Source organism: Tachysurus vachellii, chromosome 20 (genome assembly GCF_030014155.1).
Source record: "Tachysurus vachellii isolate PV-2020 chromosome 20, HZAU_Pvac_v1, whole genome shotgun sequence".
Lineage (NCBI taxonomy): Eukaryota > Metazoa > Chordata > Actinopteri > Siluriformes > Bagridae > Tachysurus > Tachysurus vachellii.
The window spans coordinates 1,660,955-1,673,664 of NC_083479.1; the positions used below are offsets into that span (position 1 = coordinate 1,660,955).

The following is a 12,710-nucleotide window of genomic DNA, read 5'->3' on the forward strand; positions in this document are numbered from 1 at the left end:
CATGGCTGACTTATAGGGAAATGTTTTATCGTACCTTTTTATTTTTTTTGCCTGAAAGATTCTCTTAAAAGCTGCAAACAAATGTAACGAAAGCGTTTTTGTTTTTTTGTTTTTTTTCCTCGACTTGGTTTTGAAGGGTGCCAATTATCTCACGTGAACACGGCCACCGTGGCAACTAATTGGACACGTTTGATTGGGTGAGCCAGGTGTACCGAGCAGTACCGCCGTCTGTCTTCTGTCGTCTGAGTGACGGCGAGCGTACAGCGACACGCATTAAAAACGCTCGTTTTCACATTATTACCTTCCAACGCACTCCTTCCTTCTCTTTGTCTTTCTGCAGAAGAAGAAGGAACGAAGTATCTGTACTGATGAGTCACTTTTTTTCTACAAGAGGCTGCTTGACAGTAATTAGAGCTGCTAGTTGTGATTTATGAAAGTGCGACGACGCGTGTTTTTATGGAACATTACAGTTTTACAAAGACTGTCTGCTCCCACGTGTGTTCGTCTGCTGCAATAGTCTTCTCAACAAAAAAAAAAAACTTCACTAAACGCGAGTGCAGAAGAATAACCGAAGATGAGTCTGCGGTGCAAAGAGTAATGTACATGATGAGATTTTTACATTTCTCATGGCGTGCATTGTCTAGGATTATAACCTCCTGATTATGATGGCAGGAATTAAATGAATCATAATTTCATTCTATCATTTCCAAGAAAAAAAATAATGGGTCAGAAACAAAGAGAAAAGTTAAACACGACTTAAATAAAACATCAAGTAAAGAATTCACGAGCAAACATGACTGTGCTGACAGTTACATCTTCGCAAAAAGGCTTGCACTTGTAAGAGAATCCGGTCTGAAGTCGCTTTGAAGTTTATTCTTGTTTGCCGAAATCTTTTCAGCCGCATCAAGCAGGAACTACTGACCCATGCGGCACAGACGGGATTCATTTTCTCAGGTGATATTTTATCAGGACACGTCATGTTGTACTGTACGTAACTAATTACCGACTTCAGCTCGTCTGTGATGTTCCCCTCACACCTCCAGGGTTGGGGGTTCGATTCCCGCCTCCACCTTGTGTGTGTGGAGTTTGCATGTTCTCCCCGTGCCTCGGGGGTTTCCTCCGGGTACTCCGGTTTCCTCCCCCGGTCCAAAGACGTGCATGGTAGGTTGATTGGCATCTCTGGAAAATTGTCCGCAGTGTGTGAGTGCGTGAGTGAATGAGTGTGTGTGTGTGTGTGTGCCCTGTGATGGGTTGGCACTTCGTCCAGGGTGTATCCTGCCTTGATGCCCGATGACGCCTGAGATAGGCACAGGCTCCCTGTGACCCGAGGTAGTTCGGATAAGTGGTAGAAGATGAGTGAGTGAGTGAGTGAGTCTTGTCTGTTGTTGTGTAAAAAAGTCACACCCCTATGTCTATGTCTCCGGATGCACTGGAAGGCAGCAGCTTTCCAAACGAGCAGCTAGAAGAATAGCCACAGCATCCCAGAGTTTCTCCTCATTTAGATCTTTCATGATATCAGAAAACAACAGAATAAAGTCTCTTTTCATCAGAGGCCACAATGTCGATCAGTGAACGTCTTCGTCACGTCTCACGCCACAGTGGTGCTTCATAAGTATTCCTGTTTTTTCTCTAGAATACTGGTGTGATATATTCATAGACAAGTTTCATGCAAACAATAATGTTTTGTTATTTTTTTTGTTTTTATTTCCACACAAATGGTTGTATGTTTAAAGGAAATGGTGATATCAAACCCATTTCTGCTCTCTGAGATGCCCCAAGTGCTTGTTCATGAGCATGAGATAAATTTGAATACGTTATTTTCAACCACTAAAAATCTCTGTAAGGTTATTCAAACAGAGGTAAAAACGTCTCACGCAGAAAGTCAGGACTCGTTTTATTTCAGAATCACCGGCAAAAAATCATCCGTTCGTTTATACTGGTTGAGAATGTCCCATTCGCGTCCTGTCGTTGTACTGGACCTCCAGTGTACTGGGGAAAAGGGTTTGCCTTTACCTTCCTGCCTGACAGACATAAAGACATTTAGAACTTATTTTTGTAAAGCTGCTTTGTGACAGTATTTAAAAATTTTTTTTATGTAATTCAACTGCAGAAACAAAGTGTGTTAAGTCTCTTCCCCGAGCTGTGTTAGTACCTGTATCACCATGGCGGATTTAACTCCGAGTTTACTTTGCTGGCTGTCCATGACCTCGGCCTGTGTACTCTGTGCAGCAGGGAGAGTCGAGCCCCAGATGGACGTGTTTACACGTGCACTCACTCTCCGCAACACGACTTCTCTTTGAAGCCAGCGAAGGCGCCTCGTCACATATGGACAGCACAGAGAGGGATGGAGATAAAATGGACTTTACACAGTATTTGCATAAAGATGAGGAGGTCTGAGCGAGGCGATGTGATTCTTTCACCCTTCGCGACGCCGTTTCAGTCAAGCCCCAAGGCTCTTAACAGAGTAACGGCTCCTCAGAAAACATTTCATCATCTCTCACTTGTAATTTCTGAACGCTCCATCATGTTTCCATTATATGTTTAATCTTCATTCCTCCCTTATCTCACTAGTCTTTCTGCAGGAGTGTTAGTGTGGAAAAAAGTGAGCGAGACAGACTGAGAAACAGAGCGCGAGTCTGAGGGGGCTTGTTTGTCTTGCGGCTGCCAGCTTGGGTGTATGCCCGGGTGCCAGCGTGGCGTGGCGACGCGGGACACGGCTCTGCTCACACAGATGGCGCCGGGCCTCATCAGAGCCCCTGCCTGTTAGTAGAATTGATTGTGATGGCCGAGCCAGCCTCTCCTGAGCTCCTGTCACCTCGGGCGAGAGCCCACAAGAAGCTGGCTTCTTCTCTTTCCACCCCCAGCAAATGGAGCATTTGGGCTGCAAGGGATTTTTGGTCAGACAATAGGGGGGAGAGCCTTGAGACAGGTTTCCACCACTAATCTGGCATCATTGTTTAGGGCTTCATTGTGTCAGGGTTAGGTTTCTTTTCCTGCTTTGTTGGTAATTGTCTTTAATACCGAGTTCGCAGAGAGGACGGCAGCGGAATTACAATTTCTGTCCCCGGTACTCGCTCCAGCATCAAGGAAGCCTTTTATTTAGTTTTTGGACGCATATTAATGGGTAGAATGTGAATGTGATCCTTGAGCAACAGAAGGGGACTTCTACCTTTCATTTGACCCCTTCATGCCGTGCCCTCATCATGCTGCATCATTCTTAACTAATTCTGCTCATATTCCTGTCTATCTTCTCTGTTAGGACAGGGAATCCATGTGCACCTCTCCTGGCCATTTGCTGATAAAAATCCGATGATTATCTGCTTTACAGCACGTTAGCGTCAGCAGAAGCAGCAGCAGTGGCGCCTGCGCTAGGCCGACAACATGATGACACTGATTACGTCCTTATCATGTTAGATAGCAGGAGCACACGCTCGGAGCACTTTCATGCTCCCTACGGTCGGCGCCCTCCAAATAACATCCCGTTTTCCAGAAGTTACATCAGACTGTCGGGCAAGGCTCGTTTGGCATTTTAGAGAGAATTCGAGTACACATGGGACAGCATTGAAATACATGACTGACCCACACAAGTTTTACAAGTTTTCAAAGATGTATTTTTGAAGGTGCCAGGCAGTGTACCTTTATAAACCACCAGCTATAAAATGATGAAAGGCAACTAATGATTACTACGTAAAGAGACAGACGTGTGATTGGAAGCCAGACACGTAAATTCTGATCTTTGGATTCTCATCAATGGGTATGGCATCATCTGATTCCAAGCTGGTTTCAAAAGTAGGGCAAGAATGGAGATATCTGAGGTGCTCAGATAAAAAAAGTAGTAACCTTTATTTGTCACATCTACATTACGGCACTGTGAAAGATTTTTCTTTGCATAGGTCAGAGATGATACAGCATGATACAGTAGAGAGGATTCAGGGCCTTGCTTAAGGGGCAGCTTGGTGGTCAACGTTCTGATCCGTAACCCAGAGCCTTATCCGCTGAGACTACACACAACACCGGCCATAGGATGGAAGACTATTTAATATTGAGTCATTATTCGTAAAATCAGAATCACTCTTTCCCTATCAATCGGGTTGGTTAGCATTTGCTTGTTAATAAAAATAAAGCCTGGAATTGTTAGTAAATTACTAAAATGTGAGCTGCATCAGGACACCAGTCCCATGTGTCGGTTATAGTAGCTTCTAAAGTAATGTAGAGTTTGTGCACTTTCCTGTAATTATGCACAGATAGATGGTATAATACAAGCCTCGACCATGCATAGCATCAACTTTCCAATATATTGCACTCTTAATATGGATCGGGTTACTTTTCCTTATATCCTCTCCGGTATGAAGTAACAGAGCTGTTGTTCTCAGATTAATGCGAGTATTATATAGCATACTTTAGGCTATCGCCAGGGGAGAACCTTGGCTGATGCCGTGTGTTTTTCTGAGCCGGTGTTTTATAGAGCGGGCGAGCGAGCGGCTTGAGACAGTACGACTCCGTAATGAGGTCAGGAGAATAATGTGTCTCCATCAGGTGCAGCCCTGAGCGGTGGATTGCTGCAACAGAAGACGTGAAAGAATGGGTTAATTAGACAGTCCCAGGAATCATAAAGTCAATTCGATGTTCGTTCTCTATGTGTGAAACATTGAGCCTTCAGACAAAACACTAGGTGTTTATATATGGGAGTAAATAAAGAGAAAAGATACACAGTAGCACGGGTATTCTGAGAAGATGTGGAGCAGCGGTTGAAAATTTGGTCAACGGAAACAACAGTGGCAATCGTGGACACCGAAGGACCGTGCTTTAAAAATGACGAGTCTATTTACAGGTGAGCGGATCGTTAATTAATTAGCAAACTCGTCAGGCAAACAAAAGCCCCACGGAGTCCCATCCAAGTTACAAACTGCCTAATAATATATGTTGAGCTAGTTATCTAGTTTAGGCTTTATAAGAAACAAAAGATATGATTATGTTCCTAACAAAGTTCTAATGGAGAGAAATGTGTAGCAGGTGTCGCTGGCTAACTAGCTAACCACATGTCAAATGATGAAAGGAAAGCTTTGTACAAGAGCACATCACCGACACTGTCATCGTGTATAATGTTTCCCTCAGTTCTGTACTTAGGCATCCTTATGTCGAATGCAATTGTATACTGTTATCCTGACTTAGCTGTTAATTGCGAGTAAAACGGCAGGCATTTCAGGGTTCCTGCTGTCTCCCGGCGCGATCTCTTTTTCCACCCCAGTTGGGTCTCCCGTGTGCCGCGTCGGTACGGAGACACCCTGGAGCATTTTCCTCCATCGCTGCAGAGGAACAAAGGCAGACAGCAAGTCAAGCACTCTCTAAGTACTGCGGTGCCCTGCCATGATGGCTGCCACTTGAGAGATTGGGGCTGCTCAGAACTGACATGCTCATGCACTTCGCTTATATTCCGCAGGGCTCAGAGGAACAGGGCAATCTGACTCTCTCTCTCTTTCTTTCTCTCTCTCTCTCGCGCTCTCAAGCCAACAACTCAAGCTGCAGCTTGATACACACATTCATATTTTACACACCGCTCAGAGCTACGACTGTTCATGCTTTGCTCGACTGCCACTACCTTGTTCATTAATATACACAGATGATATAGCCATCCAGCAGCGTGCCAGCCCCTTAATTGTTCCCCTACAGTCCAATAGCAAGATGACAGTGTGCCAAAGCGGGGTGGACCTGCCAGCCATCTCCATAATAAAGGCCAACACAGTGCCACCTCCCCTTAGCCAAGAGCCTGCGTTCCACAGCCAAGAGGAAAACGATCGCTAGTCTTAGCGTCGCAGGCCATCGCGAGAAGCTGGCAGCACCGTAAGGCTAATCAGCTCGCATCGCTAACCCTACATCCCATTCCTGCTGCTACAGTGCCACGCCCTATCTTTTCTTTCATTTTATTTTTATCCAGTTTGGAGGCTTTATGGCATCATCCACTCGGCCCGACCTCGATCGGTCACGGATCCTCGGTATCCCGGCCCCCGACTCATGAGAACACGAAACAGACCTTTTATTTTTGTGTCTGAGGCTCAGTGGAGAAAATTAGAGCTTGTTGTTTGTGTCTCCACTTTACACAAAGAGGCCATCTTCGGCGTCCGCATTCGGGCCGTGCTATAATTTCCTGCCGTAGAGGAATCACCTGTCTGCTTTAAATGCCAGGCGAGTATTTCAGCACGTGTTTAAAAGCAGCACACTGAAGATAAAGATAAATCTAAAGATAAAGCAGGTCGTCGCACCCGGATCTGGTCCAACATGTGCACCAGTCGCTTCTCTTACTTCTTCTCTCAGACTTTTCTCTCTCTTCTGGTTTTTTTTCTCAATGGCAGAGAACATGACGTACTCAGAGGTGTCAGCTTGTTAGACTCCGCGCTGGAATATGATAACAAACCCCAGCATGCCAGAAAGAAAGAAAAAACACAGCTTGTGTCATTCTTCTCCTACAAGATGGTTTCCTCGTGTCATTATCTCCATACCGACAGCATTGTCTTTAGCGCGAGCAGCAGGGAGCCTGGAGTGTTTGGAGGAGGGAATAAAGCGCGTGTTCAGTTTCATTTCGGAAAACGCTTTGCACAACGGATTAAAAGCGTGAATGACCACAGATCAAGACAGATGTCTCCTCATTCGAGACTCCAACTGGGCTGTAACTTCCAGTTGATTAGAGCACGGTGGAGCACTCGCTCTCAGCAGGTGGAGAGAGAAAGATAGATAGAGAGAGAGAGCGAGAGATAGAGGGAGGAATCAAACAGAGCGGCCCTCCTGTGCCCCTGAGCAGAAGATCAGATGGAGAACAAACCTGTCACAAACACATGAGCCTGATGCAAGCCTACTGCAAAACCTGCTGCACGCAACGTGTGTGTGTGTGTGTGTGTGTGTGTGTGTGTGTGTGTCTATAGACTGCTTTTGTACCTTTTGTCTGTCACACTCATTTTTTTCCCTCATCTTCCTCTCTCTCTATTTCTCCTTCTTTCCGTTCTCACTCTTCTTCTGTCTCCCTCTTTTTCCCCTGTATTTCTCTCATCCTTTTCTTTTTCCTTTCTTTATTTTCTATCCTTTACTCATCTCTATTCTCTCTACTCACTTTTCTTATTCTCTTCTTTTTTAATTCATTCCTCACTCGGTCAGTTCGTCTTTCCTTTTCACTGCTTCATTCAATTCTTCTTTCCCTGTCTTCCGTTTCTCTGTCTATCCGTTCCTCTTTTTAACATCACTTGCTTTTATTTCTTTGACATTCTTCACACTCGTTTTCCTTTTCTTCTTTCTTGTTTTGCTCATTTCTCGCCTTGTCTCTCTGTTTCTCTGGTGTCTGTATTCATTCACCAATATTTCTAACTTCTTCTCATTTCCTCTTCTTTTTTCTTCTGATTCTGTTTCTCTTCCCTCCTCGACTATCTTTCCCTCGCTATCTTATTTCTTTTCTTCTCTCCTCTTATCATCTTTCTTTCGTTGTCCTTGTCTATCTCCCTTATCTTATTTCTTTTCTTCTCTTCCCACTTTAACACTAATCTCTCTCTCTCTCTCTCTCTCTCTCTCTCTCTCTCTCTCTCTCTCTCTCTCTCTCTCTCCTTTCATTTTCCCCCTCCCTATGCTTCACTAACCATATCATAATGGAAATGCTTTGGCTGGGTGCTAAGAAATATGTTTTAATAAAGTTTTGGTTAGAATTCAATTTCTCTCTCTCGCTCTCTCTCACTCTCTCTCGCTCTCTCACCCCCTCCCTCTCCTCTTCTGTTCCTTTCCCTTCTTCGTCGTTCACATTCCTCCTTTTCCTCTCTGACTTTCTACCTCTTTATTTCTCTCTTGGAGAAAGGGATGAAGTTTTCCAACTTGCAACTTGCTTGTTTTCAGAAAACCAAGGCTGCTTCTTCTTCGTTGTTTTCTTCTTCTTCTTCTTCTTCTTCTTCTTCTTCTTCTTCTTCTTCTTCTTCTTCTTCTTCTCCTTTGTCTTCCCCCAATGCAATCACCTTCTCACTAAATCCCATTACCTACTGCTTAGAGCCTCTGGCATTTCCTCTCTCTCTCTCTCTCTCTCTCTCTCTCTCTCTCTCTCTCTCTCTCTCTCTCTCTCTCTCGCTCTCTCTCACTCACACACAGTTATAGTCACTCCCTTTCTCTCTGTCTTGTACACACACACAATCCACACAATTTTTGCATCTCATGTGGTTACACACACTCTTATTACCAACACACACACACACACACGCACATATCCAGGAGACAGGAGGAGACTATGAGCCGATTTACTCGTGTTACAATTCGATCATGAAACAATTGCGAGCGATATAAACAATGTCCCTCCATCTTTTCCCTCCACCACACACACACACACACACACACACACACTGCTCAAGGCATCATTCATTAACATTGTAGCTCAAATCACACGTTTACATCAAGGCTCATTCCATGTTAGTGTTTCTGTAGTAACATCTCATTCGACACGCCACGTAAAACACCTCATCGTCCACTGGGTGAAGTTTAATTGATACGGACGGACGGCGTCTCCAGTGTCGGCCATTTTATTTTTTTAAATCCCTGTTAAAGCTTCACGGATGTTTTCTAAGCTTATGCATTATTCGTTCTTTTTGACAGTAATTTGGTGATTTCCCTCCCAGCCAAAGACGTTTAAAAGACGACGGGAAAGACGGCAGACACTCGTGGGACGCCTCAATTTCCGAATTTAGAATTCAGGCCAGAGTGAAAGTTTTTATTGAGTTTATTTTTTTCTGCTGACGGAAAATTTTTATTTATTACATTTTTTTTAAATAATATATTTACTTTTGCTGGTGTAAACCGATGCTGGTGCAAAACTAAAGGCACGAACATCACACACCAAACGCGTGGTGAATGTTGTGTAAACTTTAAACCAAACTTTTCCTTTAGCTTTCTTTCTCTGCACCTCGAAGCCTGGACGTGTGGAGCCGTGTCACGTTTAACACGCTGCACCGTCTCTACACACACACGCCGTGAAGACCACGTGTTGTTGAGCAATACATCACGCTTCGGCGCTCTTCATTCCTTTGTGTGTGTGAGTTTGAGTAGAGTTTGATTGTTTGAGGACACACACAGCGGTAGATACAGTAGATGGTTGCGCTCGCGGCTCCACTCACTGGAATGAGGTCACCGGCTCTCGGCTGTGTTTAATTAATTAGGAAGAGTGGGATGGAAATGGAGTGCAATCAGGAGCACGCTAATTTCAGCCCTGACACTCAATACACCAACATCCAGTCTGCCTCCAGGGCCAATCAGATGCCTTTATAGGCCACACAGGGGGGCGTGGCCATGCAGCGGAGAGTGGGCGTGTACCCAAGAGTGTATGTACAGAGTGTGTGTGTGTGTGTGTGTGTGTGCCCTTGAGGCTTCATATGTTCTATATGTGTCTGGGTAACCGAATTACTCCCTGGGTGGGGGGTGTTGTGTGACACTGTGTACTAGTGTGTGTGGTGTCTAGATTAGTGTATTAGCGTGTGTTTGAGTGTCTCTACAAGTAGGTGTGTGAGATTGTGTACAAGTGCAAATTACTGTGTGTGTGTTTGTGTGTGTGTGTGTGAAACTGCATAGTCTGTGTTACTATGACTGAGAATGTAGGTTTGAATGTGTGTAATCTGTGTGTATACGGCTGTGTGTGTGTGTGTGTGTATATGTGTGAACATTTAGTGCACTCTAATGTGTGTGGGTGTGTGTGTGTGTGTTTGTGTGTGTGAACATTTAGTGCACTCTTATGTGTGTGTGTGTGTGTGTGTGTGAATATTTAGTGCACTCTTATGTGTGTGTGTATGTGTGTGAACATTTAGTGCACTCTAATGTGTGTGTGTGTGTGTGTGTGTGTGTGTGTGTGTGTGTGAACATTTAGTGCACTCTTATGTGTGTGTGTATGTGTGTGAACATTTAGTGCACTCTTATGTGTGTGTGTATGTGTGTGAACATTTAGTGCACTCTAATGTGTGTGTGTGTTTGTGTGTGTGTGTGTGTGTGTGTGTGTGAACATTTAGTGCACTCTTATGTGTGTGTGTGTATGTGTGTGAACATTTAGTGCATTCTTATGTGTGTTTGTGTGTGTGTATGTGTGTGAACATTTAGTGCACTCTTATGTGTGTGTGTGTGTGTGTCCAGAACTTCACTGTGTATCTCACTCACGTGTTCAGGAATCACCTGCACTCTTCCATCACCTACTGATCAAAGCCCCCTGCAGCGAGATCCCCATAGCAACACCGCCATAGTGCATAGCAACCGTTCCTCCTCACATAGCAACCACGCCACCACGATGCATAGCAACCGCTCCACCACACATAGCGACCACACGCGCCACAGTGCCTAGCAACCGCTCCCTAATCAGCGTGTGTGGCTGCAGGTAAAGCGCTCCCTCTCTCTCTCTCTCTCTCTCTCTCTCTCTCTCTCTCTCTCTCTCTCTCTCTCTCTGTCTTTCTCTCTTTCTATTTCTCTGTCTCTCTCTTTCTGTCTCTCTCTCTCTCTCTCTCTCTCTCTCTCTCTCTCTCTCTCTCTTGTCACACACTCGCCTTTATGCAAATTTGTGGATTTGCATATCCGTGAGTCTGAATGGAAACGGCAGCATTCAGAAAGCCAGTTGGGGGGGTTGTGTGTGGGATGTGATGTGATGTTGAGCGTACAGATGTGTGAGGTGTAGAGACGAGGAGATACGGGGTGATGGAGTGACGAGGATGTTTAAATCTCTCCATCATGGCAGACGTTTCAGCTGCGACAGCTTCATAAATCATTTGTTTGGAAATTCACTTGATGTTTGAAGGAAACTGATATTTTATCATTTATCATTTTGGTTTTCTTTTTTCTCTGCAGATGTTCGGTCGCTTCCTGACGTGGCCATGACGGGAACCTGCAGTCAGGAGTGCAGCGAACTCGGCCACTCGGACGCCTGCTGGATGCCGGGTCAGCCTTCACCTGCTCGCAAGACGCGCACGCTGCCCAAACTCTCCACCTTCGTGCCTTACCAGGAGAGAGGAGGGACTCTGGGACGACTGGCCAACGGTGAGCCTCGGCCCCGCCTTCCACCTTCGCGCAGTGTCTACGCCCCCAGTGACCACGCCCCCAACAATCACGTCCCGATGGAGGAGGTGCCTCTGAGCGTCACCTCCGAGTTCCCGCCCACCAGTCCCACCTCTAACCACGCCCCCAAACGGGAAATATACCTGTAAACGAAGCGGCGACTGATTGACCTCCGCACTGAGGAACGGAACGAAAATATCACTCGAATCGTAAAATAAATTCGGGCTGTTAGTGAACTTTAAAAAAAAAGTCTGGTAGAGTTGTGCGTTTATTTATATTTCTATTTATTTATTCATCTATGAATTCATCTATTTATTACCGTGAGCTTTTTTTTTTTTTTTTTTTTTTTTTATCTCATCTCCCCTCCTCCTCTTCCTCCTCCTTCTCTTCCTCTTCCTTCTCCTTCTTCTCCATAAACCGTGATGAAAGCGCTCTGGGACTTTCTGAGTGACTTTAGCTTCGCTAGCCTGTGGAATGTTTACCGGATCTTTCCGAACAGTGTGACCTGTGCTGTAGTGCCATAAGCCTGAAGCTCTCGCTCGGCTTTTTCTTCTTCTTCTTCTTCTTCTTCTTCTTCTTCTTCTTCTTCTCCTCCGAGTCTCTCCGAGCCACTTCCTGGATCGGGGAGTCACCACGGAGTGGTCTTAGTACATGTACAGCCATGTAAATACATTTCTATGATGTGTATATATGAGTACGAGAAGCTTGAGCTGAGATCAACAAAAAAAAAAAAAAGAACAAGAAAAAAAAATGGTACATTCCGAATTTTATCAGCCTGAGGAGCAGGTGTCGGTGCTCCTCCTGTTCAGCTTAAGCCTGTGTGTGTGTGTGTGTGTGTGTGTGTGTGTGTTTACTAGGCTTTCTAGACCTCTTCTGGAACTGCAGTATATGGGACTGATATTACACTGGGAGTTGCTGCACACTATCACAGACTTAACCAGAGAGTGTGTGTGTGTGTGTGTGTGTGTGTGTGTGTGTGTGTGTGTGTGTGTGTGTGTGTGTGTGAGCATGTTTGGCACTGTGAACCCTTAACTCCACCCAGGAGGCAGGTAACACTTCTCGAACACACAGTCTGCAGTTCTTTTACATGTGAGGTGAGCAGGAGAAAGGCAAAGAAAAGATAGCTGCACTGAGCCTGTGTGTGTGTGTGTGTGTGTGTGTGTGTGTGTGTGTGTGTGTGTGTGTGTGTGTGTGTGTGTGTGTGTGGAGTCTTAGAAGGATTACAGGGCGGGGCAAACCTGCCGTCCTGTCCGTCACTGGGCCTCACCCTCATGCCTGTTCTTTTTTCCATCTTCACGGCCTCTTGTTCTTAAACCTCTTTAGGTCTCGAGAACTTTTTTCAATGCCTTAAAAAAAAAAAGCTATTTGTATCTAACAATCATAATCGATGACGATTTCGATCGATAATCTTTCCTGACCTCATGAGCATGTCAGCTGTGCATGTGTTTCCGGTCAGGAGCGACTCAAAGGTCACAAGCAAAATGACGTGAAATGAAATGAAATTGCCTCGATCTATTTATTCATTCTCGTGTTTTCGGTTGCTGTTTATCCCCCCACCCCCACCCCCTCGACCCGTCGTCCTTCCTTTAAATTGGACTGATTTCCGAAGGCGACTTCTTAGCATAAACAGCTGGATGGTGCAGCTACAGGATAGACTGCCCCTTTAA

The 12,710-nt window shown here is 45.2% G+C and overlaps 1 protein-coding gene across 1 annotated transcript in view; it reads left to right on the top strand.

Annotated features, from left to right (window-relative positions):
* Nucleotides 1–11,306, top strand: part of pcdh1a (protocadherin 1a) — a 69,690-nt gene extending 58,384 nt beyond the window's left edge. Inside the window, exon 5 of the mRNA XM_060895221.1 lies at nucleotides 10,837–11,306. Coding sequence (XP_060751204.1) covers nucleotides 10,837–11,192 — 356 coding nt within the window. The 3' untranslated portion in view covers nucleotides 11,193–11,306. The remainder of the gene's footprint in view (nucleotides 1–10,836) is intronic.
* Nucleotides 11,307–12,710: the final 1,404 nt, after the last annotated feature.